Raw genomic sequence first — 23,701 nt, forward strand, 5'->3', positions numbered from 1 at the left:
TATTCAAGATAATAGAGAGTAACGCTACGTTTCACTCACCACATTATTGTTTCTTTCTGCTTGAGTAGCTTTCATTGCGTTGCACTGAGTAAGCAGTTGTCTTGTGCGATCAGCCACAAATGATATTGTCTCACCTAAGTCAGTTACTGTCAAAGGAAAAGACAAAACAACGTTTAATGTTTGCAAAGTGACTAAAAATAAGTAAATCAACTGGATGCAAGATTTTTTATTTTTTTTCATTACATTCTCTCTCCAGTATAGTAGTGACTAACCACAAACATGTTAGTGTATATTTCATACATTGCACTGATATATAGAATCATCTTCTACACAACAGGGAGAAGTTAACAAATCATTTTAATGGTAACTTTGAACAAGTTCAACTCATAGGTATCAATCTCATTATCCTTTAGAGTTCTCTACTTCACGTTAAAAGAATGCTGCCGTCCTTTCATATTTGAGCAACATTACAGGTCAAAACACCTGCAATGTAAACACTATTCAGAAAGGTCGTTTTGACGTAGTTCAACACACAAAAACGAGCTTCTTGTCATTTTTGTTTTGCACACCATGTGTTACATATACAAAAGAGTCCAAATACAAGATGGCACGGAGTTGCATATCTCATCACCAGCAAAACTTCACTGAACATATACATTTGATCTTAGATCACGTGACCTTTGACCTCAGTTACCACGGCAACTACATATTTTATCTGTGAAGGATCCATGTCAATTCAATGTTTACCCAAGGAGTGATAACAAAAATAAATAACTTTGACCTTTGGTTCTGAGGGCCTGCAAGGCACACAGGTTCAACCTTAGGTACATTCTCAACAAATCTGAAGAAATTCGGCCAAGCCATTTAGGGGGTTTTAAACCAACTTCCACTTAAACTATACATTGACCTTGATCCCCATGGCAACCACATATTTTGATAGTACTTGACATTTCCATTATACCTGTGATGTTTCACCTTGTAGTTATAGCAAAGGGAAACAATAATTTTCTCTATCTTTGACCTTTGGTTCCAGGGGCTGGTGAGACACAAGGGTTTACCCTGTGGTAACTTTCCACCAAGTTTGTAGAAAATCGGCCGAGAGGATGTGTTTTTGACCCAAACTGCACGTACACTATAACAGTCACACACACGTTTTGACCCCTCCCTCAGTCATGGACTTTCCATCTCCCTGGGGTACCCCACCATGGGTGAACGAGATTAGCTACTCAGGTAAATTAACCACTACCATTGCTATGGCAACTGACATAGCTGTATATGACCCAATTGGCCTACAAAATCTTGTCCTCCCTATGGGAGCTGTGAGATAACAAATTATAACCGTTGTGCTTCTTGAGATATCATGTTTACAAGCTGGCCATCACATACACACACACACACACACTCACCAGCACGAATGCAAAGGTTACTGAGCGTTCGGCATCGTAACCAAAAATGGAGACTTTAGCAAGGCTAGAGATCTAGGTATGACATCATCAAGTCAATTTTTATAGAAAGTATGATGTTCGTTATTGACTGCACTGAACTTGATGGATGTGAGTTTTGCCAAAATGCTAATTCTGTAACAAAGCATTTTTCTTGTGATTATGACAAACCATGTATTGGGTTTCATTACCACCTATGTTATGTTCATCAAGCAAATTATTTCACCTTCTAGTGGCACCTATGAAATCACAGATTCAATCTGTCCAATCAGCATCCCCAGGCACAACTTTGAAAGCTGATACATCCCAAAGGAGTAAGATTTCTGCTGGTATTATTTGTTCTTCGTCTCAAATATCTTTTTATCATAAAACTTGCAGGTTCGATGGATGTCAGACTCATTGTAGTATGCCAACCTTGGGAATTGGATGTGCCTCAACAACTACAAGCGTCACTGGGTTAATAGTCACATGGAAACAATCGAATAACAAAAGCATGTCATAGAGATATGATACCTTCAAATCCTGAAATATATGCATATTATATCCACAACTTGCCCATGCTATGAACATTGTGTGTTGATGGATTGACAAAATGTACAGCTGCATCATAAAACAGCTTACAAATTTACCATTTGACTCTCGACACACCATCTGCCATTTTTGTAGTTGAGCAAGGAGTGAATCTAACACATGTTGTACAGAATCTACATCTTGAAGCCATTTTTGAAGTCTGCAATTAACATACTGGGCCTGAAAAAGAAGAAAGAACATCAATGACTTTGTGTACAGTTTAGGGTCATTCCATGCCAACTCAACAAGGGCTCGACACCCATAATCTCATATTTACATCACTTTCAGTTTCATAATATAAAGGTAAGAATCCGTGCCAATTGTTTTTGGCTTGAAAGTATTAATCGGGTCCCGAAATCGGCTTTCACAAATCAAGGAAATTGCCCCCCCCCCCCAAAAGAAATCCAATATGGTAGCCATTTTGAATTTACCTAACTTATAAACTTAATCTTCTATAACATTACTTCTGAATAATCTACTGACTTGATTGGGATTTGGATTGAGGTAACTTAAAGCATGGGGATTACAAATATGGGCATTAATGAAGTGTAGGAGGGTAATTAAGGTAACTTAAGCATGGGGATTACAAATATGGGCATTAATGAAGTGTAGGAGGGCAATTAAGGTAACTTAAAGCATGGGGATTACAAATATGGGCATTAATGAAGTGTAGGAGGGCAATTAAGGTAACTTAAAGCGTGGGGATTACAAATATGGGCATTAATGAAGTGTAGGAGGGCAATTAAGGTAAGTTAAAGCATGGGGATTACAAATATGGGCATTAATGAAGTGTAGGAGGGCAATTAAGGTAAGTTAAAGCGTGGTGATTACAAATATGGGCATTAATGAAGTGTAGGAGGGCAATTTAGGTAACTTAAAGCATGGGGATTACAAATATGGGCATTTAGGAGGGCAATTAAGGTAACTTAAAGCGTGGGGATTACAAATATGGGCATTAATGAAGTGTAGGAGGGCAATTAAGGTAACTTAAAGCGTGGGGATTACAAATATGGGCATTAATGAAGTGTAGGAGGGCAATTAAGGTAAGTTAAAGGGTTTTTGAATTATAATGAGTGAAATGGCCGCCATTTGAATTATGAGTGAAATGGCTGCCATTTTGATTTTTTTTTTGTGTGGGGGGGGTTCAATATCCCCAATTTTTGAAAGCCGATATCTCGGTAACCGACCGATATTTTCAGCTATTATTGGCATAGATTCTTATCTTTATATTATGAGACTCCACACCAAATTAGTTGAAAATCTGAGATGGTGGGTGTCAAAAATCAAATTTTGCTTGTTGATATATGGCATGGAATGACCCTTTAATCAGTCCTCTGGGATCACGCATTGGTCTGTTTCAAAAGACAACAACTTGAAGTAATAAATTTAGTATCAACAAGTTGCATAGCTATTACATTTGCAATGAAACACTTGTAGTCCTGCAATTCACATTTGTCTGTAACAGGAGCAAACTTTCTTGAAGTGCTGTAAACATCAGTTGGGACATTTAATGCAACAAATAGTTAATACAATTTGTGCTTAGGTATATATGTACTGTAAGAGATATTACAAGCAAAACCTTTTCAGTTGCTCCTGCAAGAAATAACTGTATGAAATAAACTAAATTGGCATATTTTTTACCATAATTTCAAATACTTACATTTCTTATTTTCTCTCTGAGTTCTTCGAGTTCGTTGTCCAGCTTTTGATCCATGCTCTCTGTGACAGGGTCTGACATATGGACCTAAAAATAAAATAATCCATTACTCCCTTGAACTGATGACTAACATTGTTGCCATATTAGATTTTTCATATCAATAAATCATAGTTTGCGACATATTTATATTCAACAAACAACTCAAAGGGAATAGAAGAAACTGAACTTCAGACCTATTGCATGATCAGAGCACCATGAAATATTAAGCATATTCAGAAAATTTCAGTTGCATTTCATCAAAAATGGCCAAATTATCACTCTTTGAAATTCTGCAATTTGTTTCAACCTTGGCATTTACAGTTCTCAGCAAATTAAACATCCTACTGTCTTTCTATTACAAGGTCTGTAGACTCTATCCATAGAATGGGGGCAAAAATAGGCAAAAAAGCATTGTCTTATTGAGTTTAACTTAAAAATGCCAAAATATTCAATTTTGGTATTTTTCGCTAAAAAGTGTACTATTTTTATTGATGAACTGCTCCTAAACTATTGCTTCAGGATACTTCATTTTTTCAGAGGTTATTATGTACAGTACAAAATAATGATTACAATGCTTTCCTGTAATATATTTGCAAGTTGTGCAGATCTAAAGGTGGTATTTCATGCTGCAATTCAGTATGAGGAAGGGGTTTTGATGCCAATTTTTTACCAAAGTACCCATGTGAGAGCTATGAGGGTATTTTACTTCCATTATGTGTATGAATTTCTTACAAGTTACCAAATTGCAGGGTTCTAGCTTTTCTCAATAATAATTTAAGAGATTGCAACGTTGCTTTGATGTACAAAAGAGGTCATCTTTGACAGCCAATGACTCAAAACGAGTCAAGTTGAAAAAATCTTATGATTTTTTTCTATACGAGATATAGTAACTACCCTGTTTGTATAAACAATTTCAAGAGGGTAGTTTGCCTTATTCGTAAATGAAATATCCTCAAGGTTTGGGATTTTTATAACAAAAAACGTTTTTGTCTGTTTACCTGTTCCACATGTATTTGAGCCTGTAAGGTCATTCAATTCAATACTGTGCATACTTCAATGTCATATAAACAAATAATATTTGCAATGTACTGTCTGCCTCTGGTTTAAGATTTTAATATAAAATGAAAGTCAATCAATATAGACATGTACAGTGTGTATTAGTACTACAGTAGGTGTAAACATAGTCTAAGGATAGTCTATACACATTGTACATCAAGGTCATTGAATTCAATACTGTGCATATATCAATGTCATAGTAAACAAATAATATTTGCAATGTACTGTCTGCCTCTGGTTTAAGATTTTAATATAAAATGAAAGTCAATCAATATAGACATGTACATTGTGTATTAGTACTACAGCAGGTGTAAACATAGTCTAAGGATAGTCTATACACATTGTACATCAAGGTCATTGAATTCAATACTGTGCATATATCAATGTCATAGTAAACAAATAATATTTGCAATGTACTGTCTGTTTCTGGTATCATTCATATTATTAAAAGACTTTACTATAAAATGAATGGATGGCAATCAATACTTTCATGTACAGAATGTATTATTAATTGAAATGTGCAGAACACCTGTTGCTGTTCCACATGTTTTTAAGCCTGGTTATTGTACAGTACTTCTACTACTATAAAATGAATATCAATCAATAGATATATTGATTATACATTGTTATAATAGCAGTCAAAGATGACTTCTTTTGATGTATCAGAGCAACTTTGCAACTTCTTAAATTAATATTGAGAAGAGCTACAGTAGAACCCTGAAATTTGGTAAGTTGTAAGACATACATACTCATTATTTCAGTAACTTACCTTCACAGCTCTCACATGGTTACGTTGGTAAAAAATTGGCATCAAAACCCCTTCCTCATGCTGAATCGCAGCATGAATTAGCAACTAGAGAGCTCACAACTTGGAAATGCATTACAGGAAAGCATTGTAATCGTTATTTTGCATTGCTTAGATGTGACATAATAATCCCTGAAAGTATCAAGTATCCTGAAGCAATAGTTTTGGAGCAATTAATCACAAAAAATTGAATATTTTGGCATTTTTAAGTTGACCTCACTCCATATGACAATGCTTTAATAGCATACTTATTTTTTTATTTTTCCATTCCTTGGGATAGAGTCTATATGCTTCTGTAATAGAAAGCAGTAAGATGTTTAATTGCTGAGAAATCAGAAGAAATCCCCACTGGGGAAAAAACTCACTGTAACATACTGTATTACTTCACAGTTCACAACCTTCATCCAACTTCTGCAAGTGGTGCAGAATATTATAAAAACAGTCGCAATATTGGCTGAATATAAGGGGTTTATACAGTATTCATAAGTAATTAGAATACCAGGAATATCAGTCAGATAAGATGAACTCCATGAGACATTTTGATCTCTGTAGTTTATAATGCCTTTACCTTGTCTTCAGGGAGTACAATGCCAGATGGTATGTGGAAGATGTTTTTCATCAGGTAGTTCTCCAGTCGGTCAAAAGCTTTATCAAAGGCATCTCTGAGGTGCACAAACAACCTATTAGATGACTACAAAAAGCACAAGGAAATATAAAGAAAACAGGGACTGATATGTAAACTCATTAACTTTATACAGTTTATTCAAGCAAAACAGAACAGAATCAAATAAATAATATGTGTGGCTCCCTTGCACAACTCTTTCAATAAATAAACTTTTCTTAGCCATTCTCGTTATTTTTCTCTATGAAAAACCATGCAAATGTCCAAAAAAAATACTCACTGAAGATTTGGTGATTACATCAGTCTAGCAGCTCACAGAAAATATGAATGTATGTGATGCTGATTTGATAAATCGTTATTAGGTAGCAAATGGATTCATACTGTATATTAGGTAGCAATGAACAGTATGCCAGTCTCATATGAAGGACAATAGAAGTACAAAAAGAGAATTGCGGGAGATACAGAACATGTTTGACTCACCTCCTGTAAGGCTTCGACTGAAATCTGCTCTTTAAATCGTTCCTACAAAATTTTGAAACAATAAGATTTTACAAATATGAGAAGTCTAAAACTAGAGAATGAATAGTGCAGTTGTTGGTGTAAAGAGACGGAAGGGAGAGTGCAGTAAAGTAATAAAATTCTTGGAGCTGTATGCGTGGCATGAACACTAACTGATGAAGGCTGGTATTGTAATTATGGTAAACAGGTATTTCACACGACCTACACCAAAGAGGAAGCTAACATACATAAAGCTAGAGCAACGGCATATTATAAACACTGTAATCTTTGTTTGTGGATTAATGAGCAAGCAAGAGTAAAACATAAAAGCAGGTAACAATAGCCACATTTATAAAGGAATTAACACTTCTAGTGTTCCTCAAGGTTTGGTAAGGTAAATTACTTTTTTGTAATATAGAGAAGTGCCCTCAAAATAAGTGCCAGTGGGCTGAAATTGCCATTTTCTTTGCTCTGGAAAGGCTGCCCCCCCCCCCAGATCCCTCGCTTGGTATGCCTATGGGCCTACCTGGTACAGTACGTATCAAATTTAGCAAAATTCCATGAAAATGCAAGCAAAGCTATTAGCTAGCTATGTTTTCCTTTTTCAAATGACGGAAATATTTTGGAAACTTTGTCCATGATGTTTGTGGTAAATAATAGTCATAAAAAAAAAGTGTTCAAGTTTCAGAAAACTAGTGGAACTCTTTGCTCTCAACTAACGTTCATTTTGGTGAATTTATGATGGACGGTGGGTGTCTCTGTTTGATCCACTGTGGTCTAATTTTGAGAAAATGTGAGTGAGTTTTGTCAAAATGGTAGATTTTGAGGGCAGGATTGGCTTTCAAACAGGCACTACTGCACATTAAACTTGTGACAATAGTAGTCTTTTCAAGACTCTACTGCTCATCACTTTTAGTTAACTTAGTGTAAAATAGAAGAAAAATTTAATAGAGGGCAGCATTTACATAAAGGATAATGTTCTAGGTACTTACATCATCCAGAAAGTACTTGTGGGTTACCTCGACAAAATCACTGAGATACTCTACCATTGCATTGTAGACTGTACGAACAAAGAAGTCAGAAAAGACATTTGTGTTTCATGCAGTATGAACTCAATGATTGGTGGCTTGAATAAGAAAGTATGCAAATTAAACTGCAAATGCTCAAAATTGCACTATGGTTTCTTCCTTAGTGGAATATTAAATTGTTGTATGTTCGTCACCCAATATCCTAATATTTATGCCTACGTGTACCAGCTATGAACCAACTACTGTATTCCATGTTTGGGTACAATCTTTTTTTCAGGTTGTGGAGTTAGGCAAGTTTTAAAATTTGCGCCCCTCTCCCAAAACATGGGGCCCAATAAAACTTTTCGCCTAAATGGTCCCAAAAATACTTGGCCGAAACAAAAGTGGCTAAAAAATATATTTGCCCCCTAAACTTGAACCCCCAAAATGTGGGCCCAAATGGTTCCAAAAATATTGGGGCCCAAAAATTAAGGCAAAGAATGTGTCCAAAACTACATTTGCGGGGGAAATAAAAGTTGAGCCCACCTGATATGACTGTAAATCAAGTTTGGCTACAATTCCGACTTAAGGTTGCAGAGTAATTGCAATGCACAGAAAACAATATAGCACACCTTCTCGCTATGATACATCTACATGTAAGTTTCACAAACATCCATCAGCCCGTCCGTTGTTGAGTTATCGCTGACCCAAGCAAGTGTCACAGACGCACACACACACATGTATGCACACGCCAACCTGACTGCATTGGTTCCTTTGCTTCCAGCAAGGAACCAGAACGAAAGACCAAACATCCATTACTAAAGCTTCACTGAATGGTTATTTATATGCACTGAAGGCAAACAGCAGTGACAGAATCCTTTTACATCATAGAAAATCATAGCACTATTTGTGGGGAGGGAGCAGGGAGGGGGAAACATGTGATTCTCATTTCAAAATTACTCTATAAACTATATAAATACAGAAACTATAAGAATACAGAATATATCTATCAGAAATGATATGCACAGAAAATATCACTTCCATTTTGCTACAGTATACTTGTGTCCAAATCAGGTACATTTGTAATCCAGACTGGCTTATGCAAAGATGCTTTTCTTATATGTACTGGTGGCAGTAGGTTACAGTAAAATGTCCACATCAAATTATATTACATACAACATGCAGCTTCATCCAAACAAGTTAACATACATAGCTTTATTACATTAATCACCAAAAATATGTGATGATTTAACTGCGTAAAATGAGGTCACATCACAGTACTACTTACCTCCATCAACGAATGATTTGGGTGTAAATCCAAAATATTGTGTTTCATATTCTTTACGATCTGTCAGTGGATGTAAACCAGTTGCAGAACTCTCACCTTGGTTGGAGGCCATTCTTGCTGGTAAAAAAAAAGAAAAAAAAACTTAAAATTTCAGGACTTCTACATGCACTTCACATTAAATCAGCAAAAATGAAAGCATACTTGTACAGGTAAAAAATGAAGTGTTCATAACCACCTGAAAACTCAAACATTAATAGAATGCAGTATTTTTTGTTTCCCTCCATTTGCAATTCCCTGAGAATGGACTGAAAATGCAATCGCAACTTCCCTGGTGGAACACATTTATCTATTGGAGGATTACTGTACATCAGTTTGCCAGAGGGCCATATTGAAGTTTTTTCAATGATCTTGGATGTTCAGCAAGATATATGGAATCGAGCCATCACTATTCATTCAGCTGTAAGGCAATGGAGAAAATGTATCACTTTATTCCCATAGCAGAAGAATGAAGGGTTATTATTGGTATAATTAATATATAGAGTACACAACCTTCTCTGAAGGCAACTTTTTGGGTGGAGCAGTCAAGTTGATTAAAATTATTCTTCCTCTTATATTTAATATAAATTAACAATTCTCGTCCCACAGCAGATGTGTTATTCTCGAAAATTTCTGAATACAGGGATTAGAGGCCTATCTAGCATTGATTTTCCAACTGTGACTCTGACTTCAGCAAAAGATATGCTGTTAGGGACATGTGTCGCTCTCAACAGTGTTTTTCAAGTAATATATAGGCCTACAGTATATCTAACAATTATTTCCCCACCATGACTGGGGCGAGACTCTGATTCCAGCAAACATGTCCTGTTCTTATGTTTCATTCTCTAATGCCAAAAATAAGCTGTTGGAAAAGTGTGGGATGGATGATAACTTTTCTGAATGATGAAGTACTTAATATCCTGCACAATTCATATAGGCCTACGTAGTAGTAATACTCTCGTCCATCATCCCCGCACCCCCCCCCCCCCAAAGAAAAACCTACTGCATCACGGGAGATTTCAAATTATGATTATGAAAGCAAACTTCTGAACCGTTCGTAGTGTACATGAATTGTTGATTTCCACTTTATCCAACAACTTCAAGTGTGTTCAATGTAACATTGTGCATATAGTTTCGTGAAACTGGTACCTGTTAAAAACTAGCGAGAGGGAAATCTTAAACTGTGTAAACAGTTCGATGTGCTAATTTACCTCACGAATCCAATTTTGCGAGTCCAGAATACAACAAACTGTCCAGTTTCAGTTTCTTTTCATAGCTTAATCGGTTTCCAGGAGTAAGAACCCTAACAAATTGAAAACTGAAAAGGTTTTTTTTCCGATGTTTAGATAGTGGCGGGAAATTTGACGTATCGTTGGAAGGGCTCACCATCGAAATATATAAATATGTACGGCGATGATGTTCACGGAATTACTAAACCGAATTGGTTACTTCACGGAATTACTAACGATTCAGTCTGTCCAAGAGATTATTTTCTAAATATGCTGTCGAAGACGGCGAGCTTTTTTCCCGATGCAGCTTTATGTATATTGTCGGACTGGGAGGTGTGGTGGGGGAGGTGGGTCGGACTGTCAACCACTTTTTGCTATAGTAGTTCCAGAAAGTGATGGCGCACTTTCACAAAATAATAAGATTGCGCTCTACAGGGGCAGTCTTGTAAAATTCATGAAAGGTGCCCCTTTTCATGCTTATAACGTGCCCCTTTGCAAATACCCTTTGTCCAGTCTTGCAATGGAAAAGTGCCTTTTGTTATTATATACTTATGTTTTATTTTGAAATTAACAAAACAAAAAAACAAATAGAAAGTGCCCATTTTGTCAAGTTAAGAGATGAATTTGTAGTAATATAATTCTTGTCCCTCTGTCCTTCAAAGTTTGCAAATGCCCCCCCCCCCCCAATCAATCAGGATGAACCCTTTTCTGTTCCGTCTGCCTACACAAAGTGTGTGGTCGGGATGGCTCTTCCAAGAGATGTCAAAGCCACCTACATTTCCTCACAAAATTTTGTTGCAGAAAGCTTGATCAAGTGCCCTACATACATCATTTTTGAATGGGAGAGGAGGGTTTATCCTAGCTTGAGACATACTGCAGTGACCCACTCGCTAAGGATCCACTGGGGATAGCGGGTCTTGGATTTCCCATAAGCTACAGTTTTTCTGATAATTCTTGTTCTCTGTAGTGATTTTGAAGCACAAAAAGTACATGTCAGAAAGTGTAGGTACCCTAACTCTATGGTTTGTCTATTGCATTATATTTCACTTATAATTTAAAAACCATCATTACAACAATTGGGGGAACTCTGTGCCTCCCACCACACTCCCCACCCCCTCCCATCTCCACCCCTTCCCCCACCCATTTCAACCTCAATCATATAATTACCTGAGAAGAGCAATAACCTACATTATATTAAAACAGAGTAGATAAGAATTAATGAAACATGACTGAACTTTTCTGAAACAGAGAAAAATAGACAATTAAGGAGTTGAAATGTTAGTTGAGTTTTGATGATTCGACAGTAGAAATGACATAACAATATCACACAAAGTATCTGTCCATGACCTCTAAATTGATAGACAGCTAGATAAGGAGATCTACCATAAAAATCATTTAACTGGGTATACAAGTAGATCCAACCTGTGATGACAGTATAGCGCTAGTATTGTACACAGGCTATCGACTAACCCAGACAACGATAGGTCAGCGGTTGACCTTTGCTTTCCCGTGGAAGGTCAAGTAAAAAAAAAAGGACATATATTGTCATATCACACAAAAATGAAATTATTATTATGTAATTTAATGTAATACCAATAAAAGAATGAGTTACTTAATACAAACAATATTGGAGTGTCATTTCAAACTGAAAGTAATTTTCTGTGTATACACAATTCCAACATGCTTAGAAAATTGATGTAATAACAACATTGTAATTATGTGTGGGTATAAAATGAAAGCCAAAAGGACAAGGAAAAGTGAATGATTTGAACCCATCTCCCCCTGCCTCAAGTTAAGGGAATTGATTTCGATACAATTCATATACATATGACTCATTGAGGGCTATTCTCCACTGTCTGTTACTTTAAACTTTGTATAAAATTTTCACACAGCTTTGAGATGTTCCATAAAGTGAGTTTCAAACACATATGGAAGGAAAGTATTCTTCAGCATCACTTAAGAAAAATGTATCACAAAAACAAGTTGCACTTGAAGTAATGAAAATCTGTAGTATTTCAGTAGAATGTTAGAAAATGCATTTAATACTTTTGTGCTTATTCATTTCAAAACATTCAAATATATAAAATGTCTTAGCTGACATCCCTGCAATTAAGGCGCTCACTCCATGTAATACATAGTACTTGAAACAACAGTCAGGTATAAGTAATTAATTTAATGCATAGACAGCTTAATTTAAGTACCAAAAACCCATCTTTGAGCAGTAATTCTCAAATATTCCCTTCCTTTGTTGCAAAGTCAACGAATTTTTCTTATCATACCATCAGCATCCTTGAAGTAAAGTTGGACAAGAAAAAACAAAATTAGGCCACCATTTGACAAGAAAGTAATATCATATTTTAGAAAGCCCATTGATGTCAATATTTTGTTACATTTTCAAACTCTCCAGATTGGTTTCATTTCATGACTTTGTCTGCAGATTGATGAGTAATTCAGCTGAGCCAAGCAATCAGATAACTCTGGATATCTTCTCTGGCCTTCACGAGAGAAGCGGGATCGGTTGAAGATGCAGGGTACATATCAGCACAGTGAGCAGTGCCTAGTGTCAAGGAGGGGGAAAAGTTAAAAGTTTGATTAGGCATTCCTTTTTATACAGGTCCAGAAACAATTGTCTATCTTTGGCAGTTAAAAGCATTCTTGCCAGTGTAGATATATACATGTCACATTTATCACGCAGAGGTAATTTTGGTACAAATTTAATATCAATGTGCAACAAACAGTCACAGCCCCAATACTGAGACAGAAACAACAATGCTCTCAATTGTGTAAATTTGACTCACACTCCTAGCATATTGCCCTGACTTGCCACTGCATATTAAATCTAATGTTAATGTACACCAAAGATTTTCATAGGATAATATTCAATCAATCGATAAGTGATTGCAGCAAGCAAGGCTACTTCAGAATCCATCACACAAATCATCAAGAAATCTTACATGATGAGAAACCGAGCAAACCAGTTCTTACCATTGATAAACACTGCTGGTTGTTCATTGGTAGCATTTTTGGTGATGCCCAGGAAGTGCCAAGGGTCTATGCTTCCATTAGGATAGACTACTTTGGACGCCTGGATACCGTACCCCCCATAGTAAGTATTTGAGCGAGATATGCCCTTCTCCAGATTTTCTTGGCTGAATTTTGAACCGTATATATCCAAACATTGCTGAAGAGAAAATCTGCAAAACAGAAGACAGAGTCGTGTAATTATGTTCCTTAAAGTAGAAATATATTAATATGCAAAATTGGGAAACCAGCTTCTCTGATATTGAACTTATTTTACCACAACATTACATTGCAGGGCAAGCATACATGATATAATATAACTTTATTGTAGTGTGTTAATTCACAATGTAATTACTAAAATGCCTCTTGATCTGCTTTGGACAAATATTTGCAAAAGGAAAGCAGGAAAGTTTTGAAAGACATGTTAGACTAGAAAACAGAACATAGCAGTGAACCAAGAGATCAAGGGACCGGATGGTGGTGCCAGTCAGCAGGCAAGTTTTTAAGATTAAATTATAGAAAGTCCACCTTTTTAATATCGAAACTTACGTCAGGGGGAATCCTTCACCAAAAGGTTGAACTGTAGAGTCACTCGTCTGGAAAAAGCCAAATTCTGTACAGGTCTGGTATGTCCATTGTCTTCCTGTGTTGAAAAATGCAAATCATTATATTAATTGTTTTCTTCTTAATTAGAGCAGTAGCAACAAAAAAAGGCAAGGGTTTTCTCTATTACAATGATAATGGCTGATAATCACCTGTAGCAGCAGAAAACATCATTTTACAAATTGCTCTTTAAATCATATCGTACTGAAAACTTTTACATAGCAATGTGACAAGCCTTAGGTCTTGAAAAATGATTTGTAAACTTTCAGCTTTTTAAAAAACTGTTCAACTAGAAAAAAAGAGTCCTTAAAGCATTTCCTAGGTAATTGGCAATGGGTAATTTTCTGGATATATTATAACATAAATGAATTACTACATCAGCCATGCTACTTTTCATCTTTTCAAGGCTAAGACCTTCCAACATCAGGTAACTGTTCAGGTACGTACCTATCTGACACTTGAGTTCTCTAAACTACTAAATTTGTATCCGTCTGTGAGATATTTACCTCCAATACCAGCAGAACTGGTCCAAGATATTTCTTTCAGCTCAGAGATCATGTCTTGGTATTTGCAGTCAAGGCACTTCTCCTGGTACGTCTTTAGGATGAGGCTATTAACTTTAGCATATCTGGATACTTCTTTCCCAACGCTTTGGTCAGTCATTATATCACAGAGTGTGTCAAGTGTTATATTTGTTCCTACGGCACCCTAGAAGGGCAAAAGTGAAACGTTTTCAGCATATGACTACGTTTATTTAGACATGGCTTACATAGAACAATTCCAAAAGGTTATTTTCTCAATTCAATTGTACTTAGTAGAACTAAGAATGGACGTTTGGTTAGGAATGGTGTGGGGAAGAAAGGTGGTGGGGATTTCCGCTATAAAATTAGATAAAAAATGGAATTGTTCTCATTAATCTGCGTTCTTTTGAGTTATACTGTCATTGGATCAAATATCAAAGGTCATAAACCTCACATACTATGTTATGATATTACACCCATGCAAAGACTAACCAATAACACCCCATATGGGAAATAAAACTTTAATATTTAATTAGAATAAACAAAATGAAATGTCAAAGGTCATTAGGTCTAATGTCAACATTAGCCTAATGTGGCTGAAAATTGAAGCAAACTAAACTCAACTGAAATCAACACTGATGAAAGTATGAATGGGCATGGGCTGTTTTGCCACCATAACTTATGATGTCAAAAGGCCAGGGGTAAAATGTCGAAAACTCTTAAAGCCTGCCTTTGGGGAATTTCAATTGTGTCAAAACAAAAGCTATTGTATTTGTATGGGAAATAGGAACAAACAGTAAGAAATTACAGTTGAATGTTGGTAACATTTGGCAAAACTGTGTCTTGTGAAACCTATACCACCATAATGTATGCCAATGGATTCTAACCTAAGTAGTTTCATGAGTATGTCTGTGATGAGTGTTGTTATGACAACACAGTTAATAATCCATACATTAAAGATAATATGGATTGCAAACCAACTGTGTTTTGCCATAAACCAAAGATTAACAAACCTCAAAGGCACGGTTGTCTTTGTTATACTGAACCACACCTGCAAAATTTCCAGAGAGAGATTCCAGAAAGTTGGCCACATCTAAGACATTGCTCAGATTTAGTGGCGAACAAAGACTACAGAAATACAAAGCGAGATAATCTCGGGATTAATTACTGTGAAATGAAAAGGGGCAGAGACAATACAAAGAGAGATAATCTCGGGATTAATTACTGTGAAATGAAACAAAGAGAGATAATCTCGGGATTAATTACTGTGAAATGAAAAGAAACATAAATCTGGCTATGCCCCTTATTGTTTGTATTAACTAAATTTGAAATATTACAGGAACTTTTCACTTGAAAACACTGGGAATAATTAAGTTAACATTTTATGTCATATTTTTGCAGACATATGAATTTTACTTCTCAGAAATATAGAAAATATCTTCAGTTTACAAAAGCTGTTAGTTATATTTTCATTTGTGTAGTTATGTACCCATTTTGCATACCATTTACTATGTGATACCGGATAAAACTACTCTGCATTTGCATAGTAATGCACCCACTTTGCATACCATTTACTATGTGATACCGGATAAAACTACTCTGCATTTGCATAGTAATGTACCCACTTTGCATACCATTTACTATGTGATACCGGATAAAACTACTCTGCATTTGTGTAGTTATGTACCCACTTTGCATAGCATTTGCTATGTGATACCGGATAAACTACTCTGCATTTGCAAAGTAATGTACCCACTTTGCATAGCATTTGCTATGTGATACCGGATAAACTACTCTGCTTTTGCATAGTAATGTACCCACTTTGCATACCATTTGCTATGTGATACCGGATAAAACTACTCTGCATTTGCATAGTAATGTACCCACTTTGCATACCATTTACTATGTGATACCGGATAAAACTACTCTGCATTTGCATAGTTATGTACCCATTTTGCATAGCATTTACTATGTGATACCGGATAAAACTACTCTGCATTTGCATAGTAATGTACCCACTTTGCATACCATTTACTATGTGATACCGGATAAAACTACTCTGCATTTGCATAGTAATGTACCCATTTTGCATACCATTTACTATGTGATACCGGATAAAACTACTCTGCATTTGCATAGTTATGTACCCATTTTGCATAGCATTTACTATGTGATACCGGATAAAACTACTCTGCATTTGCATAGTAATGTACCCACTTTGCATACCATTTACTATGTGATACCGGATAAAACTACTCTGCATTTGCATAGTTATGTACCCATTTTGCATACCATTTACTATGTGATACCGGATAAAACTACTCTGCATTTGCATAGTAATGTACCCACTTTGCATACCATTTACTATGTGATACCGGATAAAACTACTCTGCATTTGCATAGTTATGTACCCACTTTGCATACCATTTGCTTTGTGATACTGGATAAACTATTCCCTGCTGTTATCTGTGAACTCTTCATCCTAATATGCTGCTTGTCATACGAATCCGTCCTACTGCATACATTAAACATCAACAAAAGTGGTAGTAAACCTTGCCCACATTTGCATGACACTCACCTAAAACTTTTTTCCATATCTTTCCACTCAGTTGCATTCTTTAAGGCAGCCTGCAGTTGAGACGTGGCACTCTTTACAGCTTGGACGCATGTTGCCGACTGTTTACTGGTCAAAAGAGAAGCTTTCACCACATCAAAGTACTCTGTAAAATGTAAACATTGAATATGCAGGGAAGATTGTACTTGAAAGATGAACCGTTCAAAATTGGTTCCAGCGCCTTCGTAATGCAATCTTATCACTTCCTGTTCTTCTTATTTATTTGTTTATCTATCTATCTATTTTTTTAGAACTCAAACATACTTCAAGATTGCTTTGACTGCTGTTTGCCATCAGTTCAGTATCTTTTGATGGAGGGGAGGGGTGAGAGGTGGGGGTGGGCATGGTGAAGAGAGCAGCAATTTTAGATGAAGTCACCCCTGATACCCATCACATACATGAAGTTGCCACAGAACACTGCAATGTGTTATACCATTACTGAAATTCATGACTTCACTTGTAAAAGACTGCAAAGGTTATGTATGTAACAACTACCAGAACTTATTGGACGCTGAACGATACTGATAATCGACAGTAATTGTTCTATTAAGTTATTAATCTCACCATGTATCCACCGTCCTCCCCCCCTCCCCCACTCCACAATTAAATGGTTACTTTAGTTGGTCTATTTACTAGTGATAAACATAGCACATCAAAAAAGGGGTCAATGAGTAGCATTCCCATATAAACGGCAAACCCTTTTCTTTGTGCATTGGCTACTTTACCACTAAAATTGATCACAAACCTTTGAAATTCAGCTTTGATTGTACAGGAGCACTGGTTGCCACAGCAGCAGATATCAGATGAGGATATTTCAATCTCATCCAAGCAGACAGGCTACCTGTGATTATGGGCCGGAAACAAATATTAAAGTTAGAAAATGAATGAAAATGAATTTTCCTCTTTTATGTAAACATGCCATCATGTGAAGATGTTAAAAACTTAAACCTTCACACCACAAAGTAAATAGTGGTTATTCAATCATGGATTGGTTACACAACACTGTGGTTACACGGGGATATTTCCACAAGCAGATTAATGTCAGACTGTGTCCTGGACTGATATATTCCTTCATGGAAATAAAGTAGTTCTGCTTTGTACTAAAACCGTTCGACTATGATTTGCTTTTCTTGGTTTCGGAGATTTTACACGAACATAGGAAATACTCTTATTGTCACTGACATTAGGAGAAGAGCTAACAGGGAACACCACCACGGTTGTTTAAGTACGCTTTGCTAACATTTCAGTGTGTTATCGTGGTGAAGGGTGAAGTAATACTGGCAGGTTTGGATCATTTCGTCGCTACGGAAACTTGGAATATCTGGCAAAAAGGAAGACACTTTGGAATCACTGACCCACACTTTGGCACCTTAAAATTATTTCAAAGGCAGTGCAGAAGATGATGAGATGACCAAAGGAGTCTTCCTTGCTTTAATAGAAGACAACGAGCAAAGTTTAGAGAACCAAAACCTAGAGAAGCATTCTGTACCAACCTGAGTAAGAACCTCCAAAGGACACCCACTTATTACCAGTTAGACCCATCTTCTGTGTCATGTTGGCCTGGAAATTAGCCAAGTCTGCCAATGCCTGCTCACTACTTAAATACTGCAGATTGTCAACACTCAAGTCACTAAAAAGGAGCAAAATAGATTAAAAGTCTGTAGGTTGTAAAGTTTATATATATACTTTTTCTTGTGTTTGTAATGGAAGGTTTTTCTTGTGGGGGGGGGGGGCCATACTGACTCAAAACACAACCTCTCATAGCTATAAAATATGAATTGTAATGATCCAGAAAATTACATTATGTATAAATACATGAAAACAAAAAATAACAATGTTAATATATTACAGTAATGACAAGACATATGACATCTGGCAAATGTCTGCGGCTTTCCTAAACAAATACCAACACTTGGATTAGGTCTTCATTGCCATTTCAGTGAAGGTGTATCTTAGCCTAGCCAGCTCTACAAATGAGAACCTTAGTAACAAGAGTCAGCATTTTTTACTATATTTGGTTTGTATGCTACAATTTATAGTAGGATATTAACTCAAAACTGAAAGTGTTACAATAATGTAACCTGTGCTGATAAATGTTGTCTTTAATGTTTACACAACATATCAAACGTAATGTGTTAACCCAGAGACAGCAATAAACACAAGACTTTAATTGTATATTATTGGTGTGGGCTTGATAAAGTTTGACATTTTACATGCTTTGTTTCCTTACTTTGTTGGATGACTTTGTCCATAATATCTGTGTTCAACCATGAGACAGAGGGCTCCCATCTTCGATGCCAAATCGATCCAGGTACCTGTAACCATCCATATCGGATTAGCTGGACCTTCTCCACCAATCATCAGAAAGACTGGACCTCCAGATTTATAGAAAGTATCATTGACAAAATATCTCTACAATATAGAAGGAAAGAAATATGTACAGCATTAATGGGAGGAGAAACATATCTTCCATAACTTGTGAGTTTGATCCCTCTTTAATAATAGCATGATACCACAGCCTGAAAGTTATACAAGTTCGGTTCTGCTGTCTCCATACATCACCTTAACTAGTAGCAACATTCAGTATAAGGATTTCCTCAAATTTGAGGTACACTTTGTATAAAACAGATCGCTGCAGTTCTTACCCTTATAATATCTAACGATATTAAAGCAACTTAATTTGAGCAAGGACCTGTTAATGGGCTCCCTGATTTGAGTAAGGTACTAACTTTGCAACTACAGTACTCTATGCTCTTTGCAGATAAAATGCAGTATATTTCCTTTGCCTTAAAGGGTGCAAATTGAATGGTATAACATTGCCTGCTTTGATTCACATAGATACAAAAATACTTAGCTAGTGGCCTAAGTACATGAACATTTTGGGTCACTTGTTGATCTGTTTTGAAAAGTCACAGCAGATTTCCATGAGGTATTCAATAAATGTTGGTAACTGAACCACAAGCTGAAAACATATTTTTGAGCTTGGAGGCTAAGCAAGAGATAAAACATTGCAAACATAACCAGATGCTTGAAAACAAAGGAAGCAAAGAGACACTGGATGATATCCACACTCATTACAATACTGCTTTTCTGATCCACTATTTGTCATGACAACAACATTTGGACCACAAGATTCTCTTAAATTTGCCTTAATACCATGTCACTAATTATTCCAAAAGCCACTAGTGACATGCTTAAAGTAGGTGTTTATTTTCTAGCATATTGTAAGAGTACATGTTATGTTATGTAAATGGTCTATATTGTCAAGTAAAGATTATTTGCATATTGAAAGTATTTAGAAGGCTGTGATGTTATTTCTGTTATTTGTATGTTAATTACTTGTAGTAGCAACTGTAATTGTTGTTAGTTTTTTATGGCATTCGAGTGCCAGTTCTTGAGTCACCACATAAAAACATGTACGCATTGCCACGCAACACGTCGTGTATTCTTCCTTCTCTAGCCTCACTCCGCATGAACGTCTTAACAGATAAGCCCAGAACCCATTAGCGCCATAACTACTGATGTGACAATATCTAGCAAATTTGGGTCATTATTTAAAGTCCTTTAAATAGGCAAAACATACATTGGTGACTAACACAATGGGCTATAGATCTATGTGTGGAAGCAGCTGAACTTTGCCTACCTGCGACCAAGTTCTAAGATCTGCATCATTGAAATTGTCCAGTTTTTGTGTTATCCACTGATCCTTTGGTAACTCTCCTTCATATGCTACCTTTGGTGAGCCAAGGAATCCACCTCTTGGACGTCCATGGTGAAACAGCTTGGTGGAAGATGTTAACCCCAAGAAAAGTAGCAATATGCAAGGTCCTGTTAAATTCATCGTTGTTGTTGAGTATGATCGGAGACCTGGAGAAATGAACAATTAATTGTACAGCGCATGAGTATGTTACAAGAGTTTGCAAGCAATCAAACTGTTGTTGTCCGGAAGGACGTCACAACATAATAATTGAAGCTCAGGAAAGACTGAAAATGTCATATAGCATTTGATGTAAACATACATTAGGAACTCAAAGTCAAAGAAGCAAATGATAAGGCCTTTTTATTTAGATGGATAATCATGATGGCTGATGATGCATTAATACCTGTATTTATCATGCGAGCAATGCTCTACAAGAAAGTATACAACTATATCTATAACTGTCAATCGCCCACAGTTGTGATGTTAAGACTCTGGATGTAACTACTTTACACAGAAGCTATAACAGAAGCCATCAAGACAAGGTAAAGGGTAGTTGGTAAGCTGCAGATGCTGATCACTCGAGAAGGGTGTGAATACCAGATGGGGACATGGAGTTACAAATCTACCTTGTGATAAGTGATACCTTAAATCTTGCTGCAAATTAAATGTTTCTAGACTACACTAGTAGGAAGGCCCATGACTACCTTGCTTGGAAAAATAAAGTCACAATTTAAGGACGTTAATATGAACAATTTCGAGGAAGCAATAAACCTTGCGCAAGATCGTGATACGTGGCAGAGGTTAATCACTGAGCATGTCGAAGACGAGACTCAACTTACTACTACTAAGTACTAGACTACACTGAACATTGGTATCCAAATTTTGCAAAATATTTATTTTAGTTAACGTTAAGTGTCGTGTGTAATATCTGTTGAAATTTAAGGTTTTTTCCTAGCAAAAGACAAAAACACATTTATATTCCCAGGACAGCAGATTCTACCCTTGAGAAAGTGAAATCATGTAATTGCTTTGTCATGTGTATATGAATACGATGAGGTTTGCTAAAAGTACAGATAAAAGAAATAGTCTACACAGTTACACAAATACAGATACACTTTAAGTATGGATTACTCTGATGGAAATTATGTTTGAAATGCGATCATTACTTCGCCGGAAGGTTGAACCAGTGGATTTGGCACCGCTACCGTATGCCATAAGTTGCCTAGCCTAGACTGGAAATTGATCGAGGCCTGAACTTATTAAAACTAAATTATGTTAATCGAGAGATTGTAAGAAATTGCAAATTCAGTGCTAAGCAAAACCTTACGTAGATTTGTTTGCTGTCACCTAAGGTAAACCTATCTATGAATGGGGGTTTTGAAACTTTCCTTTCGAAACACGCCGGCTATGCGTGCGGGGTTTGTCTTGCTCTGTTGTAGAAATCAGCTGTTGTTTACAACACGTGACAAAGTCACAGGACTTCATGGGTGACTATTTTGAATATGCATTTTAGCTATTCAACTGCTAGATAGTAGCGAATCGCCCCATCCCTTTACCCATTTTGTGATCGGGAACTTGGGAACCAGGAGAAGAGGAGGGGAAAGGGGCGGGATCGATCGGGAGGGAAAAGTTGGAAACTATGGTTTACAGGTGTGATATAGGTCATAAGCGTAAGAACTGGGAGGGGGATTGGCAAAGGGACGGAAGTATGTTTCTGCGCCCGGACATTTGTAACTAGGCCTATATATAGAGTTCATTCACGACTGGATCCTCTCTATAACAAAAAACCCGAACAAAAGTTACCCGTAATTGACTACCTTCCTTAGTACCACTCTTATCGTACTGCATATATTTCAAGGAAAGTTGATATTTTGAGAATAATTATACAGTACGTTAACGGCCGCATTGGCATGTAGTTACGCTGCTGTCTCGTGGTCCAGATTTGACATCGGTGCCATACTCTATGTGTACATGTCGTCAATTGCTATCAACTTTGACCGGTAATTTGCACGGCAAATTGGACAAATGAAGTCATTAATTGCAACCTGGAAAGATCGTCTCTCAAGAAGCTCCTTTTCATTTTACTACTTGGATTTTTCAGAGGAGGGTGGCAAGTTCCCCTTGCCCCTCTCCCTCCTATGGACACCCATTATGAGTTGTTATCAGGGAATAAACCTATTCTTGGTCGAACTTCGGGATGTAGTATATGATATTTATACCCTCTCGAACCAGCCATGTACGTACTACAGAGTTGGTATCACTGTCAGGTACCATTCCGAGTCCTTAAATTAATGCATGCTGTTCCACGAAGGATGTAGACCGAAATTATCTGTATATGTTGTTTTTGCATGGTAGGGGTAAATTGATCCCGTTCATATATGAAAGACAAACATTTGCCACACTGGAAAGTAAAAGCGTTTTTTGTTCATTTTTTTTTCAAAGGTGTGATGAACTCTGCTGATTTTCTCTTGCAAGATAATTTTTGAAGGAAAATCAACCAAGATGGAGCCTGGGCACAAAAACTCAATCAACTTGATCCACTCATATTAAGCCCAGGCCCCCTACCGAAAATATAGTTGCATCATGCAGGGGCGTATCCAGGATTTTCCAATGGGGGGGGGGGCGTCAGGCATGAATGATCGCCGTCCTGGGGGATGGGTCTAAGGGGAGGGGGTGGACAATTTTTGCTTTCGAAGAAGGGCTGAAATACAAAATGGTGCCATATGCATGGGCGGCGATCCGTACTTCCGAGTGGGGGGGGGGGATATGACCTTGTTGACTATCTAAGCGTAGCGCCACCATGAGTTGGCGCGAAGCGTACAAGAAAATTTTGGGATTAACAAACCCTCTTGATGGCCGGAAACGGCACTTCCCGAGGTTTCCAAGCGGCATATACCCAACTTTAAAATAGGGATGTCATGTCCGAAATATCTCATAATCAGGATCCAAAATACCTTTTTTTTTAATTTCGGGTGTTATTTTGGGAAAATTGC

The 23,701-nt window shown here is 36.8% G+C and overlaps 2 protein-coding genes across 7 annotated transcripts in view; both read right to left on the bottom strand.

Moving 5' to 3' along the window:
* LOC139974788 (protein MIS12 homolog) overlaps positions 1–10,639 on the bottom strand; it is a 13,311-nt gene extending 2,672 nt beyond the window's left edge. Inside the window, exons 1-8 of one of the 5 annotated variants that reach the window (XM_071982216.1) lie at positions 10,407–10,639; positions 8,985–9,101; positions 7,682–7,749; positions 6,672–6,713; positions 6,138–6,260; positions 3,673–3,756; positions 2,072–2,192; positions 40–146 (exon numbers count right to left, since the gene is read on the bottom strand). In XM_071982216.1, coding sequence (XP_071838317.1) covers positions 40–146; positions 2,072–2,192; positions 3,673–3,756; positions 6,138–6,260; positions 6,672–6,713; positions 7,682–7,749; positions 8,985–9,096 — 657 coding nt within the window. In that variant the 5' untranslated portion in view covers positions 9,097–9,101; positions 10,407–10,639. Of the gene's footprint in view, positions 1–39; positions 147–2,071; positions 2,193–3,672; positions 3,757–6,137; positions 6,261–6,671; positions 6,714–7,681; positions 7,750–8,984; positions 9,102–9,219; positions 9,251–9,793; positions 9,922–10,169 lie in introns of those variants that run through there. The other 4 variants (XM_071982214.1, XM_071982213.1, XM_071982212.1 and 1 more) reach the window with 4 other exon arrangements.
* An 880-nt stretch (positions 10,640–11,519) lies between these two features.
* LOC139974785 (putative serine protease K12H4.7) lies at positions 11,520–22,180 on the bottom strand. 2 transcript variants are annotated; one of them, XM_071982209.1, is made up of 11 exons: positions 22,036–22,180; positions 20,652–20,875; positions 19,239–19,420; positions 18,502–18,638; positions 17,754–17,849; positions 16,973–17,114; positions 15,408–15,522; positions 14,380–14,581; positions 13,820–13,913; positions 13,235–13,443; positions 11,520–12,806 (listed from the first exon to the last, which is right to left on the bottom strand). In XM_071982209.1, exons 2-11 carry the CDS (start codon positions 20,847–20,849, stop codon positions 12,700–12,702), a joined length of 1,482 nt encoding a protein of 493 aa, XP_071838310.1. In that variant the 5' UTR covers positions 20,850–20,875; positions 22,036–22,180; the 3' UTR covers positions 11,520–12,699. The 2 variants fall into 2 exon arrangements, with proteins under 2 accessions (XP_071838310.1, XP_071838309.1); XM_071982208.1 differs by lacking the exon at positions 22,036–22,180 and adding an exon at positions 21,875–21,938.
* Positions 22,181–23,701: the final 1,521 nt, after the last annotated feature.

Source organism: Apostichopus japonicus, chromosome 10, assembly GCF_037975245.1.
Source record: "Apostichopus japonicus isolate 1M-3 chromosome 10, ASM3797524v1, whole genome shotgun sequence".
NCBI classification, from domain to species: Eukaryota; Metazoa; Echinodermata; class Holothuroidea; order Aspidochirotida; family Stichopodidae; genus Apostichopus; species Apostichopus japonicus.